We start from the raw sequence: 24807 nt of genomic DNA on the forward strand, positions 1-24807 counted from the left end.
TGGACAAATGAAATTCTAGCAAAGCATTTACCAAACACATGCTTTCATTCCCATCTTGCATTTCAGTACACTACATATGAATTTCATTCAAATAACAGATTCTACCAGCAATTCATTAAAACAAGGCCACAGGAAGATTAGTAAAAGTAGTCAACATCCTAAATGATTTAATTTAAATTTGAACGTTAGTAAAAAGGGTGATTACGACCACATTCAAGAAATTAAAGTTGAATATGTGTTGTTAAGACACACAACAAAGAGCTATAATTTAAATATAACATCAGAAGGTGACTAGAAAAGGGAACTTATATTTTCTGCAAAAATGGGCCTCAAATTGATCTCTAACCTTTCATTAAAAGCTCAATGTCCTTATTTATTTCACTTGTAAAAAGGATACATTTGTACATCACCTCGTTTGTAGTGTCCTACAAATTATTGTTGGGCATACAACCTTATGGCTCGTTTGGAATTCTGACTTATTTTTATATTAAAATTTGTTTCAGTGCAGACTATTAAGAAGTCACACAAACACCATGATAAGGAAAAAGTAAGTGCTTGCAAAAGGGGTCTAGTTAAGAAATGATTATGCCTTTTGTAATACTTGTATTTCACAAGAGGTGTGCGAAGATCACACAGATTTAACGATGTTGATATACTGGAAATATAGATCTCTGTACAAACTTCTTAAAATTTTTTTAAAAAGTGCACCCAGGAGAAGTCAATTCCAACTTTACATTTAAATTTCATCATACATTCATTTGAGATGGCAATGTCATTAGTTGTAACCTCTTGCTAATCTGCTGCCAAAATTTTCAGTTCACTTCTGATCAACAAGGAAATGAAGATAACAATGCAGTATTCACTGAGAGAAATATTACAGTCAGAACTTCATTGCACCTAGTAAGTCCGTTTATACATCTATAGCATGAAGTAAGGAAATTACTAGTCAATTTTGATGAAAATCTCAAATCTATTTTTTGGTCAATTTACTTCATTTAGGTTGCTCTCCCTTTCTCCAGTCCACTGTTCTAAGCTTGAACATAAATGTAAAGGAGACAAGAGCCCCTTGACCTTTATTTGTTTCACACTTGAAGCAGTTCAAATTAATCGAATGACTTTTCCACTTCAGTGAAAATATTGACCCATCCCAAACAACAGTAATGAAAGAGAGACCAAAAAAAAGTGTTAGGTTGCAACAAAGCAAAACACTGGGGATTCCAAAACTACAAGTTAGACATTGCTAAAAAGAAACAAGCTTTTTGTTTTGCACTTATCAGGACTAGGAGACAAGAAACATACTTGTAAAAATGAGACACCAGCTTTGAAGTTCTGTATTCCCAAGCAAAATGTATGTTTTACTTTATGGAGGTTTTAGACTCCTATTTATAAGATGTAAAAGCATGTTATAAACATATCTATTCTCAAAATATCTGACAATGGGACACGTGCAAAGTTTAGTCAAAAGGCAATATTATAATCAGTAGAAAATTTTATTTGAAATGGGAAATATGGGTGCAAGTAGTCCAATAGAATTGTTCTGCCATTGAGGTGAAGCTTGCCTTTGCTGATGATGAAAGTAACAATTTGTTTTGTGTCTTCATATTATTAATCCATTTTTTAGTCTATGATAACTGAGACAAACCTCTTCAACCTACACTACCAATTTAATCTGCATGGCAACTGTAATGGTCCATTGTTAAAAGGAGGCAAGCTTCTTGATCCACTCTTAAGTACTGGGCCAGAAAAAAAACACAGATGGAATGAACATAGCTGTGGTAGAAATGCAAAAATCAATAAAAACAAGACAACTACCAATTCACAGAACATGAACAGTACTGAACTGATGTTCCTGCCTTGATTGCGTCCAGTACACACTACTGATTTCTCAAATTTTATTTCAGAACTTTAGTCATAAGATCACGATCCTAAATAGAAGTTTCCATATTAACATTGGTTACCATTTGACAATTTATTTCTGCTACCTTGAATTCTAATGTGGTTGATTTTCAAAGTGGGAAATTGATTTTCAGACAGGCCAAAGCCACAATGTAACAATTTTTAAATAAAGGGATTGAGCACTCCAAAGTACACAATAAACTGAATGAGGTGGATATTTCTCATAATGCATTTCAATGATCTGGAATATACTGCTGGAAAAGGTGGCTGTAGCAGATTTAACAATAGTTTTCTAAAAGGAATTGGATTTATGCTGAAATAACACAAGTCACAGGGCTCTGGGGAATGGGCAGAGGGTCCTCTCAAAGGGCCAAGCTGGCATGATAGCCTCAACTTTCTCTTCCTCTTCTGAAACACTTATTTTTTAAATCCTTATTTAGTCAAGTATAGAATCTGAAAGAAAGGGGACTTAAGCTATAATAATCAATTTAAATATTTAACTGTTTTCAACAAAACATGTTGCAATTAAACAACCCTTTTCACGTCACCTTGAAGGAACAAATACTGAATGGTAAATACAAGACAATATTTAAAAAGAAAGAAATACACATATTATTTGCTTACCCTCCATGGCTAGTGGTGAACACAATGTGAAGGAAGTTAAAGAAATTTACCAAAAGGAGAAAAAAAGGAAAACAATTATTAAAAATGCAGCAAGCAAACCAAAAATGCAATGTGCAGTTAACAAAACTATGTTAAAAGCTGTGAAAACAATGGCAGTCTAAGAATATCATGCATCATCAAAATGTGTTAGAGTGCAATTTAAAAGCTGTGTTCATATTTCACCTTAAAAAGTAATTCTGCTAATCTAAAAGCATTCTTTTTAAAACATGCAAACCAAATCACTGGAATATATCAAACAAGTAATAAAGTCTGGTATTTGATTAAAATTAAATAGTTTTACTGCACAGGGAAGAACCATATGAGCAAGAAACTGCAGAAATATTTAACTTCCCAATGTAAGCAATAAAATATTGCAGCAATTAGCAATGCAACCCAAATGATAAAAAAAACTCAAACAGAATAGAATGAGAAATTGTAGATGCAGATTTGCAATTGTACAATCAAACATGTTTATTATGACAGCTGAAAATGTGTTGCTGGAAAAGCGCAGCAGGTCAGGCAGCATCCAGGGAACAGGAGAATCGACGTTTCGAGCATAAGCCCTTCTTCAGGAATGAGGAAAGATTGTCCAGCAGGCTAAGATAAAAGGTAGGGAGGAGGGACTTGGGGGAGGGGCGTCGGAAATGTGATAGGAGGAAAGAGGTCAAGGTGAGGGTGATAGGTCAGACGGGGGTGGGGGCGGAGAGGTCAGGAAGAAGATTGCAGGTTAGGAAGGCGGTGCTGAATTCGATGGATTAGACTGAGACAAGGTGGGGGGAGGGGAAATGAGGAAACTGGTGAAACCCGCGTTCCTGCCTTGTGGTTGGAGGGTTGAAACGCTCCGCAAGTAGGCGACCTGTCTCCCCAATATAGAGGAGGCCACATCGGGTGCAGAGGATGCAATAGATGATGTGTGTGGAGGTGCAGGTGAATCTGTGGCGGATATGGAAGTTTCCTTTGGGGCCTTGGAGGGAGGTGAGGGGGGAGGTGTGGGCGCAAGTCTTTTCACCTCCTGCGGTTGCAGGGGAAGGTGCCGGGAGTGGTGGTTGGGTTGGTGGGGGGTGTGGATCTGACGAGGGAGTCACGGAGGGAGTGGTCTTTACGGAAGACCTCTTTCCACCTATCACATTTCCGATGCCCCTCCCCCAAGTCCCTCCTCCCTACCTTTTATCTTAGCCTGCTGGACAAACTTTCCTCATTCCTGAAGAAGGGCTTATGCCCGAAACGTCGATTCTCCTGTTCCTTGGATGCTGCCTGACCTGCTGCGCTTTTCCAGCAACACATTTTCAGCTCTGATCTCCAGCATCTGCAGACCTTACTTTCTCCTCATGTTTATTATGACACAAAGGCATGTCTAAATTCACACCAAGAAGTTCTTTCCTTTTCATATCTGCCATCAGAGATGTGTAATAGAGAAATTTTGCTTGAAGTAACATAGGAAAGACAGATGGCTTCTCAACATGAGGTTCAAAACAGTTTTCTATAAGCTGCTAGTGTATGATTATATTATTGCATTTACTTATGTATTTATAATTCTTTTTAAAAATGGAAGCGTGATGACTCTCTGCGACTCAGAATCATGATGTTTCAATACCAACTTAACAGTATACAGAGTATAAAAATGTGCCAACCTAAAAATTTAGGTAAGAGCTGTTACTTTTGTGGAAATGAAGTTGTTTAAATTGTCAAGTCTCCGATATAATGAATTATATTTAAGTTATTGAATTTCCTACTATTTTAATTCAATGATAATATTGTGTTTGCTTCACCACCATAGGTCAAGGTGTATATATTGACTTGGCATGTATGGCAAATCCTGTTTTTGGATGTCAAAACATATATTCAGGCCTAAATACAATTATCAGTTGACCCTCCAATCCCACCACCTTTCTTTTTCAGCTAACAGACATATCTTGAGGGTTATACTCACATTCGGAATCGGCCTCAGGTTTTCAGCTCATAAAACATCTTTAAGGCTAGAGTCCTTTTATACGTTAGTGTTTCAGATCAAGCAGGTTATAGAGTCACAGAGAAGTACAGCACGGAAACAGACTCTTTGGTCCAATTGACCATGCTGACCAGACATCCTAAACTAATCTAATCCCACTTGCCAGCACTTGGCCCATTTCCTTCTAAACCTTTCCTATTCATATACCCAATCAGATGCCTTTTAAATGCTGTAAATGTACCAACCTCCACCACTTCCTCTAGCAGCTCATTCCATACAAACAGCAACCTCTGTGTGATAAAGTTGCCCCTTTTGGTCCCTTTTAAATCTTTTCCCTCTCACCCTAAACCTATATCCTCTAGTTCTGGAATCCCCCACCTTAGGGAAAAGACCTTGTCTATTTACCCTATCCTTGCCCCTCATGATTTTATAGACATATCTAAGGTCACCCTTCAGCCTCTGACACTCCAGGGAAAACAGCTCCAGCCTGTTCAGCCTCTTCCTATAGCTCAAACCCTCCAACCCTGGCAACATCCTAGCAAACCTTTACTGAACCTTTTCAAGTTTCACAACATCCTTCCGACAGAAGGAGACCAGAAGTGCATGCAATATTCCAAAAATCGCCTAACCAATGTCTTGCACAGCTGCAACATGACATCCCAACTCCTATACTTAATGCTCTGACCAATAAAGGAAAGCATACCAAACGCCTTCTTCACTATCCTATCGACCGGTGACTTCACTTCCAAGGAAATATGAAGCTGCGCTCCAAGGTGTCTTGTTCAGCAACTCCCCAGGACCTTATTATTAAGTGCATAAGTCCTACCCCGATGTGCTTTTCCAAAATGCAGCACCTCAGATTTATCTAAATGAAACTCCATTCTCCACTCCTCAGACCATTTGCACATCTGATCAAGACCTGAGGTGGCCTTCTTCACTGTCCACTTCACCCCCCCAGTTTTGGTGCCATCTGCAAACTTACTAACTATACCTCCTTTGTTCACATCCAAATCATTTATATAAATGACAAAAAATTGTGGATCCAGCACTAATCCCTGTGGCACACCACTGGACACACAGTCTGAAAGGCAGCCACCTTCTATCACCATGCCAGTTCTGTATCCAAATGGCTAGCTCTCCGTATTCCCTGTGATCTAATCCTGCTGACCAGACAACTATGAGGAACCTTGTCGAATGTCTTCCTGAAGTCCATATAGATCATGTCCACTACTTTGGCCTCATCAATTTTCTTTGATTTTTTTTTGAAGAAGTAACAATCAATTTTGTGAGACATAATTTCCCACAAATAAAACCATGTCAACTATCCTTAATCAGTCCTTGCCTTTCCAAATACAAGTAAATTCTGTCCCTCAGGATTCCCTCCAACAACTTGTTTACCACCGATGTCAGGCTCACTGGTCTATAGTTCCCTGGCTTTTCATTACCACCTTTCTTAAATGATCAGTCATGTTGCTAATGTGATGCTACGAAGTTTAAGGCATGTCTATGTAGAGCAGACAGTATGGAGAACAAAATAGACTTTTTTTTTTACATTCCAAAATCACCACCGCCTGTACCATTGGCTTGTGTGATATTCAATGTATAAGTCAACTTTATTCTTGGAAGAATTTTTTAAAAACTTTTAAGATTGACTTAAACCTATGGTAATAACAATAAATTTAACCTCCAAGTCAAAAACTTCAAATTTTTTGGAAAATATCTAACAGTACATTATTGAATTATAACAAATTGTGACATAACAAAATAAAAAGTGCAAAATATAAATAGGATATAATATACTACTCCAAGGAACATAGGACTGGAAGACATGGGACATTTAACCAGTGTAATGACTTCTGAATTGAGTGATTGCTACACAATTCTAAGTTGCCCATTTACCTTATTCATTTGTAAGTTACAGATATTCATGTACCATCACCGTCAGACAAGTTAAATCAAAATAGAAATCATAAAAAGAAAAACCTAAGAGATTGCATGGGTAAAAACAAAAGCCATAACATTTCTCCATTCAGCTAGCCTTCTTACAAGTACAATACAGAAGCGAAGGCCAGTTGGATTTATGAAGAGACTGCTTAGAGAATCTTATATTCAGGCAAATTACAGTCATTCTGTTGCATCCGAGAGGGTTCCATTCCTCAGAACCTCTGTGAATGAAAAGGTTAAAAATTGTGGATACATGATTTTTGCACGCAGATGTTGATGTTTGTTTTACTTTTTTTTGAGGTAGATAGATGAATTCTTGATTTGTGATTTTACAGACAGAGGATTTACCAATTAGTTGAATAATTTCAATTATGCATTTTAGCTTCACTGGTACAAAAAGAACATCAAAATAAAGGAGCATTAGATTGCCCTTTCTTCTTATGGGGGAATCTAGAACTAGGGATCATAGTTTAGAAATAAGGCATTGCACATTTAAAGCAGAAAGGAAGAAACATTTCTTTTCTGAGTGTTGAGTGTCTTTGGAATTCCTTTCATCAAAGTGCAATGGATGTTGAGTATTTAAATATTTTTAAGGCAGAGGTAGACAGGATTCTTTATTACAAAAGGTTGAAAGATCATTGTGGGTATGAAAGAATGTAGAGTTGAGGTTACAAACAGATTCAGCCTCGTCTAACTGAATTGTGGAGTAGGCTTGAATGGCCTATTCTCATTTGTTGTTCTGATTAGATTAATCATGCCTGTCACCAATTTTACAAGATAGTTGTCATAACTTAGTGACTGTTTAATTGTTAATAGATTGATTGTGAAGTACTTACTGCAATTATCTATTTTAAGCTTTAATCAATTTTAAAAAATGAAAACTGCTACATAAGGATTATTAGTATAATAAAGTTAATGGGATTGAGCCACAGAGTCATACAGCCTTTCAGTCCAATTCATCTGCGACAACCAGATATCCTAAACTGATCTAGTCCAATTTGTCAGCATTTGACCTATATGCATCTAAACTCTTCCTATTCATATACCCAACTCCACCACTTCCTCTGGCATCTTGTTCCATACACATACCACCCTCTGTATGAAGAAGATGCCCCTCAGATCCTTTTTAAATCTTTCCCCTCTCACCTCAAACCTATGCCCTCTAGTTTTGGACTCTCCCACTCTGGGGAAAAGACCTTGGTTATTTATCCTACCATGGAGAAAGTGAGGACTGCAGATGCTGGAGATCAGAGCTGAAAATGTGTTGCTGGAAAAGCGCAGCAGGTCAGGCAGCATCCAAGGAACAGGAGAATCGACGGGAAGGGCTTATGCCCGAAATGTCGATTCTCCTGTTCCTTGGACGCTGCCTGACCTGCTGCGCTTTTCCAGCAACACATTTTCAGCTATTTATCCTACCATGCCTCTCATGATTTTATAAACCCTCTACAAGGTCACTCCTCAGCGTTTGACACTCCAGGGAAAAAGCCCCAGCTTATTCAGCCTCTCCAATAGCTCAAACCCTCCAATCCCAGCAACATTCTTGTAAATCTTTTCTGAACCCTTTCAAGTTTAACAACATCCTTCCTATAGCAGGCAGACAAGAATTGAACATAGTATTGTAAAAAGGGGCCTCACCAATGTCGTAACATGACATCCCAACTCCTATACTCAATGCACTGACCAATAAAGGAAAGGGTTTTATTGGAAGTTACAAACAAAGAATGAAAATCTAAAATAAATAAGGAAATTCTGCAGCGTCTGTGGAGAGAAAGCAGAGTTAACATTTCAGGTCCAGTGAGGCTTCCTCAGAACTGGGCTATTTCTCCTGCCAAATTCTTCCAGCAATTTATGTTTTTGTTCTAGATTTCCAGCATCTGCAGTTTTTTTTTGTTTAAACAAAACCCTGTTTGGCAACTGTAAGGATCAAATAGAAAATACATCATTGAATATTTTTGCATTATCATTGGACTCAAGCATATTGGATGCAAATTAGAATAAACAAAAAAACAAATTGCCTGGCACCAGCTCATGAACCTGTCACTGATTTTGAAAAACATTAATCTGGGTTTAGTGTGGAATAGATAGAAGCAAAAGGGAAACAAATCTGTGTAATGCCAGTTACTAATTCTCTGGACTGAATTTCAAAATTTGGGCAAGGTAACACGAGGGATTTTCAGAATGACTTTCTTTGTAATTTATTCTTAGGTGTCTTGAAAAGGCCAGAATGTATTACATTCTAGTTGCCTGTATGTCAGGGTCAGCCTTTTATCTTCAAGTGCTGTGATCTGCATTCTATGAATAGAGTTAACTGTTGTGATGATAGTGAAATTCTTCACCTTCACCATCATCACCTCACGAATCTGACAGTAACACCTGGCATCCACATTATGTAGTTAAAAATGAATCCAAAGGTTGCTGGCTGTGATCTCCTGATCTTGTAGTGTGTGTGGCACTGAAGTCCTCACAAATTTTTAGAAATTACTTTACTGACGACAAGTTCCTCTTTTATGCTGTAAAATCACAAATAATTACCCTTTGTTAATGAGGTATAACTGGGTTTGTAATAGTCTACTAAGTCATAAACACTGCTGAACAACTTCTTGGTCCATGCAAATTAACTTTATAATTTTTGTAATTCTCATCAATTTTAATAAAATTTCTTTTAAAATAATTATCACAATTCAACAGCTCATGTGCTTGTCCAACTCTATCACACCCCTGTAAAAATTAATGAAAATAAGTTTTACTTCCTAGCATGCTATCTGTGGAAATTCCTTCATATAATTGACTGATTACATCACTGTTTCTGGATGATCAGAGATCCTCTTTATTTGGTAGCAGATTCAAACTAATGTTAGAAAACGATCACTAGATCTCTGTGAATTACTTTTATCAAGATGAGTGGTGACCACAAAATTTGGGTCATTTGAAATGATTGATGCAACCAAGTGGCTTACTACCCACTTCAACTTCGTGTTGATGTTGGAAAGGAGTCCCATATTGGCAAGCATTTATAAAATAATAATGAATGGTAAAGCAATGTTGAAACTTAAAACAGAAAACATTAAAATGAACTAATACATGGAGACAAGAGTTGAATAGAGGACGGTTTGAGTCAGTGATCTTATTTCCAATTTCATGCATGTTACAATGGAAACATGATCTGCAATTCCATAACTTCCAATAAAAAAGAAGTGGGCAAATCAACTGTGCCCATTCCCAGCTTTTGTTAGCCAATGCCATAGCAAAAAAACAAGTATAGCGCATGGTCTAATCACTTATACACTAACTTGTCCAGTTACTACCACTTAAACATTGATTTGGAGATGTCAGTGTTGGACTGGGGCCTACAAAGTTAAAAATCACACAACACCAGGTTATAGTCCAACAGGTTTAATTGGAGCTTCCAATTAAACTTGTTGGACTATAATCTGGTGTTTTGTGATTTTTAACTTTAAACATTGAAGTAAGACTGCTGCTGGTGTTTTGGGCAGGTACACTGATGCTGAAATCAAGAGTGATAATTCTTGGTCCTCAGTTTGAGCATGAATGTGGCAGTAGGCAGACAAAAATAGTGATCAGTGAGTATTGGCAGGCTACTCATCTTGGAGGGCATCATTGTTGAGCGTATTCCAGGATTCAGCTGAAAACTGCTCACCAAGAATCTGAACACTGCTGAATTTCTTTGCTTCTTTACCCACTGAAGCCAAATGGGATAGAGGCCAATTATGAGTCCCAACTACCAGCCCAGCTGGGATAAGTTTACTTAGCAGTGACCTGCAAGAAAGTCTGACAGCATAAGATCTTTAAGACTTCATACTGGACTGGGAATTGCTTTTGTTCACGAGGAATATTTGAGGAGCAAATATGGATAAACAGAAGAGTTAATGTGGTGAAAGGGACATTCTGTAGGGAACAAGAGCCTGTAATTAAAAAAATGTTACTTGTTATTTAAATCAAGTGCCTCTTTCAGACAACACTTTCAAAACAAGAAACATTTACCGTTTTCTCCCTTATGGTGCCTTTAAGTGCATTCCACTCAGATATACCTCATGGAAACCAGGCAATTTTATTTATTTGGTTAGGAAAATCGCAGTTTGTTTCCCATCCAGCTGCACAAAATTTAGCACACAAACGTCAGCATCCAAAGCTTTGGTTCAGGCACCACTGATGGCTTTTAAACAGTGATTCAGTTTCTTGGAGTTTGTGGAAGAAAGGAACACGATTTAAAAACGAATACTTTTAATTCTACTTTTCATGAACCTAAATGCCTGGTCATCGCTCTTAATGATCAGCACAGCTGTGTAATGAACATTTGACCATAATGATTTAGGTTTCTATTGTTTGGATTTTGTGAAAAGGGGTTGTGATTTAGCATGTAACTTTGGTTTTGAAATGGTCAGAAAGCAAAATTTCAATTTTCATAGCTTGCCATGTCAAAGTACACTAATTTTTTCAAAATTGCAACAGCGAACTTGGTGCATTGGTTCAATCAATCAGTCTGTGTTGGCTTCAAGCAAAAAGTCTTAATTATATTTACCCTGCATTCTAACATCATCTTGACCCTTTTTCCTTGATCTACCTTTCCAATCTAGCTGTGAATTTTGATTTTGTTTCTGTCTCAATGACAAATCCTGGAAGTGAACTCACAGCCTCTTGACCTTCTATACCCTGCTCTCTGTTTAATCAGTTAAAATCATTTTTACTGTCCTTCAGTGAAAATCCCTCAAAAACTGAAAACAAACTGTTTTTATCCATTTTATCTCATCCTTTCATAATTTTATTTAAATCTACAATACTGCCCTATAACATATGTCGTTTTAATTAAAACAAAAGCCCCATATTTTTAAGACTTTCTTCATTCTGTATTTCATTTTACCGGCCAGCATCCTAGTCTAACTGCTTTGTCTCCTCAAAAGGTTTAATTTCTTTCCATACTGTGGTGCCTGACATCATGCTGAGCACCATAACTGAAACTTTATTATTTTTAACAGACAGGTTCATCATTACCTCTCGCTATTAACTTCCTTATCTCAAGTTGCAACTTACAAAATTCTATTTTCTGAAAGGTGTTATCAACTCAAGGTGCATTCTGTAATATCCTGAGGTGACAAGTCATCTTAAATCTTTTTGTTCTTGAAAAAAATCAGCCTACTTCCATTGGGAATCTATTATTGCTCTTTTCAAAAATCAAAATCATCACTTTATTCTGATATCAAATTGCAAGATCTAATGATTTCTCTTGAGACTACAGTCTAGATCTTCTCTCCCTCCACTTCCATCATCCAGATCTTTATGATGAATTAATTAATAATGCAGAAATGGCAGATGAACAAATCACATATCGAAGAGATTGTTGTGGAAGTAATATTGACTTGGATTCAGGGAGATGTTCTGCCTCGTCTTCACATATCATGCATCTTTATCTTACCAGATAAGGACCATCGGATAACATCTATCCAAACGACAGAACCTTGAACAATTTAACACTCTGCATTACACCAGAAGTCAATCTAGATTGTAGCCTTTTAGAAAAGCAACAAGTGCTACAATATACCTGGCATCCACTGTCATGTGTAAACGGCAAATGGTTAATCTTCAAGGATGTAAATCCCTTGTCTTTCAACATTTCAATGACATTTGTTGTTTTCTTCTAGAACTTGAGATTTTTAAAGCAATTTAGATGCATTTAGGCAAGTCTAATTCTTGAGCGAATTATACAATGAATGGAAGAGGCTTGGGAAAAGCTGATGGGCAGAGAGATCTGGGAGTACAGGTTCATTGTACCCTGAAGGTTGCTGCACAGGTGGATAGAGTGGTCAAGGAGACATACGGTATGCTTGCCTTCATTGGACGGGGTATTGAGAATAAGAGCTGGCAAGTCATGTTAAAATTGTACGCGACATTGGTTCGGCCACATTTAGAATATTGTGTAGTTCTAGGAGCCACATTACCAAAAGGATGTGGACGCTTTGGAGAGGGTGCAGAGAAAGTTTACGAGAATGTTACCTGGTATGGAAGATGCTAGCTATGAAGAGAGGTTCAGTAGGTTAGGTTTATTTTCACTAGAAAAAAGGAGATTGAGGGGGGACCTGATTGAGGTTTACAAAATCATGAAGGGTATAGACAGGGTGGATAGAGACAAGCTTTTTCCCAGGGTGAAGGAATCAATAATGAGAGGTCATGCTTCCAAGATGAGAGATGGAAAGTTTAAGGGGGATACACGCGGCAAGTACTTCACACAGAGGGTGGTGGGCGTTTGGAACGTGTTGCCAGCAGAGGTGGTACAGGCAGGCACGGTAGAATCATTTAAGATGCGTCTGGACAGATGCATGAGTAGGTGGGGAGCAGAGGGATACAAATGCTTAGGAATTGACTGGCAGGTTTAGACAGTACATTTGGATCGGCTCAGGCTTGGAGGGCCGAAGGGCCTGTTCCTGGGCTGTAAATTTTCTTTGTTCTAGATTGCTGGGCACAGCTTCATGGTTTCAAACAAGGAGGACTGTTACACTGAGCTGGATTTAATGGGGTTACTTTATTCCTCAACCTGCCAATGATTCCCATCACTACCTCACACAGATTAAACTGAGTTGAGGGGAGACTTTAACCAGAAGATTAACCAGTTGCCCTTTACATAGCCAGTGGATGCCAGGTATATTGTAGCAATTGTTGCAGTCAATATTGCTTCCACAACAATCTCTTCGATATGAGATTTGTTCATCTGCCATTTCTACATTATTAATTAGTTCATCATAAAGATCTGGAAGATGGGAGTGGAGGGAGAGAAGATCTAGACTGTAGTCTCAACAGCTCTCAAGAAACTTCAACACCTTAACAACAGGAAGTCAGAGGCTCACAGCAGTGGGAGCAGAGAATACTATCAGTACAGCAAGGACTATGAAAAGGTTTGACTCAACTAAGGGTCTCAATCAGGGTAGGTCTGCATAGACAAGGCAGAGTGGAGTCAGTGACCAGGTTAGGAAGTTGGATATATTGTGGCTTGTGCCTCAAATTGGCCCCAGGGTGCTGTTAAACATGTACTCGTCCCTCTTCCATTTAGGGCTGGCTGCTTGGTGCAGGTATCGCCTGACACTATTTAATTAGTGGGATGAGGATTTTAAGCAGGCTTGAACTACCCATTTAAGGGGCTTTAACTAGTGCAAAAGAAGGTAAGCCATACAATGACCAACTACGACTAGAATACATTCAGAGCAGAGGTGAGTGGAAGGTAGGTGACAGGCAGGAAAGCAATCAATCAAGCTTATTGAGTTTACTCCCTGACTGCCTTTAGTCAGCAGTACAATATCTGAAAGAATTAAAAGACACTAGTAAAAACCTCCTTAAATCTCAACATTATGAAGGAGAACGATGCAGTTCCATAAAACCTTATTTAAATAAATTAAAATTGCAAAACATGCAGAAAACCAAGACAACACAACCCTGAAGGTGCAACACCAAAGAATTAAGATCCTATAAAATCAACCACATGATTTAAAAATAGAATAAAAATCTCCCTGATGATTCAGTGAATAGTTCATCTCAAAGGAGGCTCAGCCTTGAAGTACCCTGATGTAAAAATAGCTTAACAAATGTCAAGGCTCACAAATGAATAATGGTAAAATATCAGAGGTCAATTAGTACCCATGAACGACATACCAGCAAGCAATCAGCATCTTCAGAAGAGAAGATGATGTGTTCACAGTTTATGCCACTATATTTAGTCAGATAATACTGGAGAAGAAAAAAGCTCAAGCTTTTTCGCCATTAGGTATTGGTAAAGATCTGTTCAGATTTCATATGGATACAATACCTCTTTATTTTCACATTACTGAGGGTTGCTTACAAAAACTAAAAGCACCACTTTATTTTGCAACTTCTCACAGTAAGCATTCTGTTGAATTAAGCATTGAAATCAATCTACACTTTGCTTACTAGATTTCTGCAGGCTAAGACCACACTGGGACCTGGGCATTGAAATCCAGGTTGACATTCTCATGTAGTACTGAGGGAGTGCAGTACAGTTGGAGGTGATGAAGTTTAGAATGAGAGGCTAAACCAAAGACCTTCCTGCCCTCTCAGGTGAATGTAGAAGATACCATGGCAAAATTTTGAAACCAAGCTGGGAGATTACCCAGGTGTCCTTGCCAATACTAACCTCAAAAATCAACATCACGAGAAACTGGTTTGCTGATTATATTGCAGTTTGTGGGAGCTTGTTGTAAGAAAATTTGCTCTGCATTTCATTTACAATAACAAATATATTAATTAATCTTTAATTGGCAATATAGCACTTTGAAAGCCCTGGTGGTTAGAAAAGGTTCTAGATCAATCTAGTCTTTAGATGATTCTATTCTGGTGATTTCTGTAGAAACCAAGTGAGACATAAGGACTCAGAAACTATATATGTAGAGGCAGTTCCCTCGTTACAAACTAGTTCCATTCTGGAGTCTCTTTGCGAGTTGACTTGGACACAGATCGGACACAAAATAGCCATTCATAAGTACAGGAAATGTTCATATGCTGGATCTTTAAAATTGTAGCCCAGTATGGGATCATGTTCTGAATTGCGAGCATTCATAAGTCAGATGTTTGTAAAACTGGAGACTCCTACATACGACTTAAAACAACAGGTTTTTAATAAATTATATGTTGGATTGAGAAGTAATTATCTAAATCAATTGTCTTGTTCCTGGTTTTTATTACCCTCCTGTACATTTGAACATGTTCTTTTATTAAAAAAACTTCAAACAGCCATGTTAGAAATCCATTTTGATCCCCAAAGTTTTTATAAGACGTCAGCTGAAATCTTATAAAAGTACCAGCTCTGACTCAAACTACAGTCTCAGTTGAAAGCTGCATATAATAATATGATGCCTCATTGATTAGTATTGCAAGTTTACATCAAAATACTAACCTTCACTCCTTCATTGTAATTGTCAATTGGACTGTTTAGGCTGGCAATGCTTCCTCCATGGCTAGGGGCACCAGGTCGAGGAGGCTTCTTTGGTGGCGCTGCATGCTCTGTTGGACGAGGAGAGAAAAAAAAACAAAATTGTTACTTCATTGATTGTTATAATGCTGGAAATTTAGAAATAATACATATCTGTCAAAATATATAATAACCAATAATCAAAGATACTTCTAAAGAATGTGAAATAGACTTCTTCACAGAATGCATTTTGAGAGTCTGATCTGCAGAATGCACTGCTTGGTTGCTCAATAGCCATGTGGGAGACCTGGTAAATTTTAGGGATTTGGTCTTATTAGCATTAACGCCATTTCAAACAAAACACCTTGCTAGATAGGGACCCAACCTCATCTTAAATACTCACACTGTCCTCCACCAGCATATTGTGGCAACTTTATTTACGAAATGATCTGCACAAATTCATTTCCCAAACCCATAGGTTCTATTGCCTAGAAGGACGAGGGAGGAAGTGTATGGGAACACCAACGTTGGCAGGTTCTGCTGCAAGCTACATCCTGTCTTGACTTGGGACAATTTTTCTCTCCTTTATTTCAGTTGGTCCAAGACCTTGCAACTAATTGTTCAGTAATACCTTCACCATTGAGACCACAGTTCAAAAGCACCGCACCACCACTTTCTCAAGGGTAATTTGGAATGGGCAATAAATGCTGGCGTTTCCAACAATGCACATCACAGGAATTAATTTAAAGAAAAACTTCTACTCTATGATTCTATTTACAAAACTCAGGATTCCAGATGCTTCATTAACTGCTTTGCTAACGAAGGTTGGGTCTAACCCCCTCCAAACTCTTTAATGCAACCTTTTAAAAATTATACCACTGAAATTTTATCGTCTCTCCTTATAATTATCAGAAAGAATGATCTCACACTCCTCTGCAGTGAATTTCATCTGTTCACCACACTATCAGCCTAGATCGTCCTGAAGTCTTCCTCTCTGTTACTACACTTCCAAGCTTCCTTTGGATATCGTTACTCATTCCATATGTTGATAGTGAATTGTTTTCCTATTGCTCTTGACTGTGACACTACAAATGATTTCACCACTTATTATTTTTTATGTTAATTACAACACCAGACAGCTTCCCCACACTTTTTTGATCAAGTTCAGTCTTTCTCTCTGATATACCATTTAGAATGTCTTTTTGTGATGAAAGATCAGGTTGCTTATATGGTAATTACATTTAAATTTGCTATTTAAGATCATCGATACGTCTGCTCTGTTGGTGTTGCACCTGAAGAGTGAAATTGAACTGCATGCCATAGCGACGTCACCATGAGTTTTCTGGCAGAATCACAAATGTAAGATCTGAAACTGGGTCATTAAAGTTTCATTCTAAAATTCATCCTCATTTATTGACCAAAAATAACTTTGAGCTTAAGGTATTTCAATTCTTACCTTGTTTACCTACAGGCTGATAGATGTGCTGATTCCCAGTCTAAATAAAAAAGAGAAGGTATAAAAATAAAAGACTGCCTTAATACAGTTTACATATTTGATTGGTAGAGACATGATGACAATTAAATGCATTACTTAATGGAATAACATTTTTAATGTCAGTTTTTAATAGAAGCTCTTAGAGAAAAAAAACAAATTAAAAGTTATTCTTTCAGGTCACTAGGCAACCCAGGACCTAAACTCTTGTCATTTTCTTTTTTGCCTCTCTATCTGGTTTACTTTCAGTACATACTATCCTGAAGGTGGACAACTGTTTTTCACCTTTGTCACTCTGATGATACAAGTAGTGGATGACAGAGAAAGTTGCAATTGGAAGGATAAAGTATCACTAAGGTGAAGTACAGGTGAAGCTAGCAGTTTCACACTGTGACTGTGCAGTAGTGATATAAGTTTGCCATGAACAAGACAATGCTGTCAAGCCAAAAAAAATTCTATTTGTCACACAAATTAGTAATCTAGTACATGAAATTTCAGTGCTGGTATCATCGCGAGTCTGTAGCCCCAAAGATTAGCAGGTCGGACTGAATAGCTTATCCTTTCAGCTGTTCACGATAAATAAGATAACGGCAGTACCCAACCAGCTCATGCTTGCAAAACTCGCAACACAGTATCCAACATCAGATGTGATTCTACACTTAAACAACATTTGCTGGATAATCGCAAGTTTGTGAAGAACTACAGACAATCAATTCAGAATTAACATCAGGCGCCCAGTGTGACACTGATGTACTGAAATCTCCACATACTAACTCATAGGGAGCTGCTTTATGTTGACAGAAAGAACAACATAAACAAGCACTGCACCTGTTTCAACTCAAAAAAAATGGATGACAGCCATTTGCTGAATTATTTGTGAGGAAACGACAAATCCTGACCAATCAATCAACTTGCCTAGTTTCAAATTCAAGTAAAGCCTAAAAATTATCAATTGTCATTAACAACTGCATTTCCATGGCAATACCTTTACTAATCAGAATCCAATTGCTAACAAATTGACATTCACCATTTATAAAATATAAATGTTATTTTTTTCCCCCTTTATTGGTTCTCTTGTGAATTATCCTGATGGGTGCAAATTTGTGATGAAGAGAGTCACAAATTTGTAATTTATGCATAAAATGTTAGTGCACAATGCTGTATGATCTCTGCTAGAAGCAGCTTAATGGGGGAAATGGGTTTCTCCACAAAACTGATTCAAAACAGCAACCTCAAGTATAGCTCTTAAATTATATCAGTAGAAATCATCTATCAAAATTATAAGGAGATCTTTTGCTCTCTTGACCAGAGTAAGAAAATCTACTTGTACCAGAAATAGTGTACTGCAAAAACTCACTGGGTCCAGGAGACCACCATCATCTCGATCAACATTGTTCCTCATTGACCTTGGATCAGGTTTCTGAAAAGGAAATTAAAAGGCAGAGATTAAAACATTAAGATATCATTATTCTTTTTCTGCTGCACAGATTGCAGTGGAATCAATTCAGCAAAATAGAAGTGTAAACAATTCAAACTCAAAGTGGTTACTTTACCAATTTTCCAACACATGACCTGAAAACTTCCATAGTATAATATTTGTCTGGGAGCGAAACAGAAGCCTATTTTCCCCTTGCAGCAGAAATTACACACACAGGATGGGAATAACATGCAATAATTCCTGTTTCCTGTCAGAGGAAGGCTTATATGTACTTGGCTGCAGAAATACAGAGTGTTCAATTACAACTTACAGACACGATACTAAGACCATTTAAAATTAAACCGATAACTTGTTAAATTCAATTTGCTCCTGTTTACTTAAGACATGCTGATGGCTCTTCACTTCATAATGTGGGAACAGCAAAGATTAAAACCAGTGAAAGAAATGGGGATGTTTCTCAATCCAAACTTGCAAACTTTTTTTTTTATTTTTGACATGGTCTGTAATCAATTTGTCCCAAGCCTCATCCCCATGAGAATTTTTTGTTTGTGATGTATTAATTATTTGCTTCTTCTTTAAACACATACTTTAAATATTTGGTTTGTGACCAATGTCTTTATTTGGATCAACTATTTTTCCTCTCTAACCCAACTATGCTAACATGAATACAGTTTTAAGAGGGACATAAACTAGTACTTGAAATTGATTTTAAACAGAATAAGTCGTCTCTCCATTGAGATTTTCTGCAGATTGTCATACTTTTTAAGTCAACATATCTTGGTTGACACACTCCTAAACTCATAACCGTGTCAGGGATCTCTCTGCAGAAAAATCAGGGAAGAAACTCAACCTGAGCCATTAGTGGAAAGTTCGTTCAAAGATCTTTGCCCAATTTAAAGTGGGAATTGGGTCTCGTTTGAATTTAACTAGTGAGCTGCGATGCCAACCTTGATCTAACCCTCTTTCAGTGAATCCCATGTTGAGGTTGATGCTGCCAAGTGAAATGGCGTTTCACTATCTTTACAGAAATAGGAGTACTCCTCTACTTCAAGATGCCACAAACTATAATATTTTCTTCGACAGTGCCTTTATCTAGCACTGGATAGACAACATGTGGCACAACTGCAAACTAATTTTAATTGGGATCCAAGAAATGATGTCATGGCTCTGAATTGCATTTACAAGATACTTAGTGCTTAAAGTATAAGTGAGTGACTCGTACAGCCACAAATCACTGGATTTCAAGTGAATTGTCACACATGTCCAGGAGATCAGGCGGAAGAGGTTGCTGTTGTTTTAATGCAGACAAAATAGTCATAATGATGTTAAATTTCTGTAGCCTTTGTCTCTATCTGTCTTATAAAAACTTAATGAAAATATTTTACTGGGGAGATGCTATTAAGCTACTTTACACCCCCAACTCTGCCTCCCCTTCCCACCTACTTGTCTATGAAAGCAGGACTTGAACATATGCCCTTTTGTCTCCTCCCTTATCACTGTCAGTACCCTTAATATTACTTCCAGGTGAATCAGTGATAATAACATAGTTTTATTGGTGGGAATCTCGCAGACCTGCCTGAAAGAAGGGGCTTGTGCTTGCTAACTTCTGTCAGTCAGTTGATCAGTGGAAACACAGAGGCCATTCCTTACTAAGGATGGCTGTCCACCCCGATGAGTCAGAGCTGAGAGTTCATCTGGAGGAAGGAGTGGTAGCAGTGATGGACATGTGCGTCACAACCAGGGCAACTCAGACAGATCCTGGTGATGTGGGGTCAGGAACAGTGGGTAGTGTGTTGCTGTGTAGACACAGTCATTGGCGCCAGGGTCACTCTGTGGGCTAAAGAGTGCCACAACTGAGTGTACCACCTGCAGTTTGCCAGCATTTGCAGCTAACCCACATGGCAAAGCCACTTAATCCCTCCTCCATCCTCTGGCTAAATACTAGTGAAGGTTAGATGAGGCTCTTAACTGTTTCGATTGTCTCTATACTGGACAGCTTTCAGTTAATTGCTCCAGCCTTCCACACCACCATAGACGCTTCCTTTTTTCTCACCTTTTCACTGACCCTGCACTTGCTATTACACCACTACCCATATTCAATTCTGATGGTACAAGTCTTTTTTTGTCACTGACCGAAAATATTACTCTTTTTCTTTCCATAGATCCTGCCTCACCTGTTGGATATTTTCAACATTTTTTGTAGATAGTGTAAATTCTGCTGCAAAAACTTACCTGTTTATTTTAACACATTAACAACAAACTTGACTCCAATCCAAATTGCACTGCTATCCAGATATAATCATAAATTCCAGATTAAGACAACATCTTATTCTGCCAAAATAACTTGTCAGCACAGTTGAATTTCTAGCAGTAGCATTTCCAAATAGGGAGAGGTTGGGCATAATTATTCTTCCGTTGATATTTCAAGCTTTCCTTGCCAATATGGCATTTCTGGATTGCATTTACAGTCGTAAGAAAATCAAGTTTGAACTTGTTTATTATAGTGGCATTTCATCTAAACTTGCAATAGCAGTGATGCAGGTAAGAAATACAATTTTATATATGAGAAGTTAGTTTAAGGTAATGAGAGGATGAAAATCCCACAAAAGGAAGGAGTGCTTTAATAAGTATCTACAGATGCTGTGAAAGACGATCATTTTGAAGATATTTCTCAACATATTTTCCAGGCATAATTCCAAAAAGGTCTGTGTGTAATTTTTAGTTTGGCAGTTACAGAAAAGATTTGAGTTTTTGTGGAAGAAATTTTTTTTAATATCTTCCCCTTGTCTGTTCAGTCAATATATTATGTCCTATTCAACTGAAACACATTTATATTTGATTTACTAATGGCTATACATATTAGATGCAGGTAGTCCTGAAATATCATGACCTCTTTGCTGTTCCTCCCCTATTACCATTCTCCTATAAGACCCAACATTGACTCTTTGATCCTTTTTTCAATCAATTCCTCAATATCCAATTTCCTCACCTATTTAGTTTCCCTGAAAAGTGCTTTCTCAAAAATGATCTCCATTGTGTTGTCCTCAATATTCACTGCCTCACTTTCTCTTGAATGCATCAATACTGCTCAGCTGCACTGACTCCTCCCCATAACTCCCTTTAAATCTTTCCAGTCTGGCTCTCATCCCTCTCAGCACAATATGACTTTACTACAAGCATAAACTATGAGCTCGATGTAACAATGATAGTAGGGCATTATTCCTTCTTGTCCACTCTGCATTACTGACAAAATGTGCTATTTTCCTCCTATGTCTCTATTTGTTGGGGCTGACTATCCATAGTTCCATTCCAACCAGTCTAAATATAGTCAGCATATCTCAAGAAATGCTTTCCTTTACCTTCCCACATTATCGCTTTTCAGAATTTCTTAAGGATGTCCTTAGGTTCTATTCCTACTCAACAGGGCTTGGGAATATGATTCACAGGAATAAGTTCACTTTACACATGTATGCCAATAACACTATTTTCTCTACATTACATGTCCGACTGCTTTATGCAGTTGGATTGGCTGACTGACCAACTGAGTCATAGATTCATACAGTATGGGAACAGACCATTCGGTCCAACTTGTCTGCACTGACCAGACATTCCAATCGGACCTAGTCCCATTTGCCAGCATTTGGCCCATATTCCTCGAAACCCTTCCTATTCATGTACCCACCCAGGTGCTTTTTAAATGTTGTAATTATACCCATCTCTACCAATTAGTCTGGCAGCTCGTTCCATACACGCACCACCTTTGGTGTGAAAAAGTTACCCATCAGGTCGTCTTTAAATCTTTCCCTTCTCACCTTAAACCTATGCCCTCCAGTTGAACTCCCCCACCCTCAGAAAAAGACCTTGCCTATCCACGCTCCACATGATTTTTTTGAACCTCTATAAGGTCACCCTTTAGCCTCCAATGCTCCAGGGAAAAAGTCCCCGGCCTATCCCTAAAACTCAAACCCTCCAGTCGTGGCAACATCCTTGTAAATCTTTTCTGCATCCTCTCAAGTTTAACATCAATCTTATAGAAGGGTAACCAGAATTGTATGCAGTATTCTATTCACCAATGTCCCACAGAGCAACAATATAGTGTCCCAACTCAATGTCCTGACTAATGAAAGCAAGCATGCCAAACACCTTCTCCACCATCTTGCAATTCCACTTTCAAGGAACATGCACCTGCACCCCTAGGTCTGTTTGGCAACACTCCTCAGGGACCCAACAGATATCTGAATTGTCTGCCCCACCTAGCCCATTAGCCCATCTGATCAAGGTTCCATTGTAGTCTGAGGTAACCTTCTTCACTGTCCACTAGATCACCTATGTTGGTGTCATTTGCAATCTTACTAACCATGCCTTCTGTAATCTGGACCCAGCACTGATCCCTGTGGCACACTGCTGGTCACAAGCCTCCAGTCTGAAAAGCAACCCTTTACAACCACCCTCTGTTTCCTACTTTCAAGCCAATTTTGCATCCAATTGGCTAGCTCCTCCTGGATCCCATATGATCCAACCTTATTCACCAGTCTACCAGATCTAAATGTTGAAGTTCTAAATTGGAGAAAGGCCAATTTTGATGGTATTAGGCAAGAACTTTCAAAAGCTGATTGGGCGCAGATCTTCGCAGGTCAAGGGACAGCTGGAAAATGGGACGCCTTCAGAAATGAGTTAACGAGAGTCCAGAGAAAGTATATTTCTGTTAGAGTGAAAGGAAAGGCTGGTAGGTAGAGGATGACTAAAGAAATTGAGGGCTGGTTAAGGAAAAGAAGGAAGCATATGTCAGGTATAGACAGGGTAGAACGGTGAATCCTTAGAAGAGTATAAAGGCAGTAGGAGTATACTTAAGAGAGAAATCAGGAGGGCAAAAAGGGGACATGAGATAGCTTTGGCAAATAGAGTTAAGGAGAATCCAAAGAGTTTTTACAAATGCATTAAGTTCAAAAGGGTAACTAGGGAGAGAAGAGGGTCCCTCAAAGATCAGCAAGGCAGCCTTTGTGTGGAGCAGGAGATGGGTCAGATACTAAACGAGCATTTTGCAGCAGTATTTACTGTGGAAAAGGACATGGAAGATATAGAATGTAGGGAAATAGATGGCGACATCTTGATAAATGTCCATATTACAGAGGAGGAGGATATCTTGAAATGCATAAAAGTGGATAACTCCCCAGGACCTGATCAGGTGTACTCTAGAACTCTGTGGTAAGCTAGGAAAGTGATTGCTGGGCCTCTTGCTGAAATATTTGTATCACCGATAGTCACAGGTGAGGTGCCGGAAGACTGGAGGTTGGCTAACGTGGTGCCGCAGTTTAAGAAAGGTGGTAAGGACAAGCCAGGGAACTATAGACCAGTGAGCCTAACGTCGGTGTTGGGCAAGTTATTGGAGGGAATCCTGAGGGACAGGATGTACATATATTTGGAAAGGCAAGGACTGATTAGGGATAGTCAACATGGCTTAATGCACGGGAAATCATGTTTCACAAACTTGATTGAGTTATTTGAAGAAGTAACAAAGAGGATTGATGAGGGCAGAGTGGTAGATGTGATCTATATGGACTTCAGTAAGGCATTCGACAAGGTTCCCCATGGGAGACTGGGAGCAAGGTTAGATCTCATGGAATACAGGGAGAACTCACCATTTGGATACAAAACTGGCTCAAAGGTAGAAAACAGAGGGTGCTGGTGGAGGGCTGTTTTTCAAACTGGAGACCTGTGACCAGTGGAGTGCCACAAGGATTGGTGCTGGGTCAACTACTTTTCATCATTTATATAAATGATTTGGATGTGAGCATAAGAGGTATAGTCAGTATGTTTGCTGATGACACCAAAATTGGAAGTGTAGTGGACAGCGAAGAAAGTTACCTCAGATTACAACAGGATCTTGATCAGATGGTTAACCCTTAACCGTTGAGAAAGATACTTAGCTACATTTAACAGATTTAAAGAATGCTGGGCAACAATTCAAGGAAGAAGCCCAATAGCATCTTCTCAGGATCACTAGAGTTGGGTATTAGTACCAGCTTTGTCAACATTACCCCACATTCAGAGAACAATACGAACAGATGGGTCAATGGGCTGAGAAGTGGCAGATGGAGTTTAATTTAGATAAATGCGATGTGCTGCATTTTGGGAAAGCAAAACTTAGCAGGACTTATACACTTAATGGTAAGGTCTTGGGAGTATTGCTGAACAAAGAGATCTTGAAGTGCAGATTCATAGCTCCTTGAAAGTGGAGTCATAGGTAGATAGGATAGTGAAGAAGGCATTTGGTATGCTTTCCTTTATTGGTCAGAGTATTGAGTACAGGAGTTGGGAGGTCATGTTGCGGCTGTACAGGACATTGGTTAGGCCACTGTTGGAATATTGCATGCAATTCTGGTGTCCTTCCTATTGGAAGGATGTTGTGAAACTTGAAAGGGTTCAGAAAAGATTTACAAGGATGTTGCCAGGGTTGGAGGACTTGTGCTATAAGGAGAGGTTGAATAGGCTAGGGC

General features: G+C 38.5%; 1 protein-coding gene across 17 annotated transcripts in view; it reads right to left on the reverse strand.

Moving 5' to 3' along the window:
* The window catches only part of ptk2aa (protein tyrosine kinase 2aa), a 414515-nt gene that overhangs the window by 17655 nt on the left and 372053 nt on the right, over positions 1-24807 (reverse strand). For 11 of the 17 annotated variants that reach the window (XM_043687800.1, XM_043687797.1, XM_043687812.1 and 8 more), the window contains 4 exons: positions 18230-18292; positions 16837-16876; positions 15366-15472; positions 2521-2529 (listed from right to left, as the gene is read on the reverse strand). In XM_043687800.1, coding sequence (XP_043543735.1) covers positions 2521-2529; positions 15366-15472; positions 16837-16876; positions 18230-18292 — 219 coding nt within the window. The remainder of the gene's footprint in view (positions 1-2520; positions 2530-15365; positions 15473-16836; positions 16877-18229; positions 18293-24807) is intronic. The other 6 variants (XM_043687799.1, XM_043687796.1, XM_043687813.1 and 3 more) reach the window with 1 other exon arrangement.

Source organism: Chiloscyllium plagiosum, chromosome 4 (genome assembly GCF_004010195.1).
Source record: "Chiloscyllium plagiosum isolate BGI_BamShark_2017 chromosome 4, ASM401019v2, whole genome shotgun sequence".
Classification (NCBI taxonomy): Eukaryota; Metazoa; Chordata; class Chondrichthyes; order Orectolobiformes; family Hemiscylliidae; genus Chiloscyllium; species Chiloscyllium plagiosum.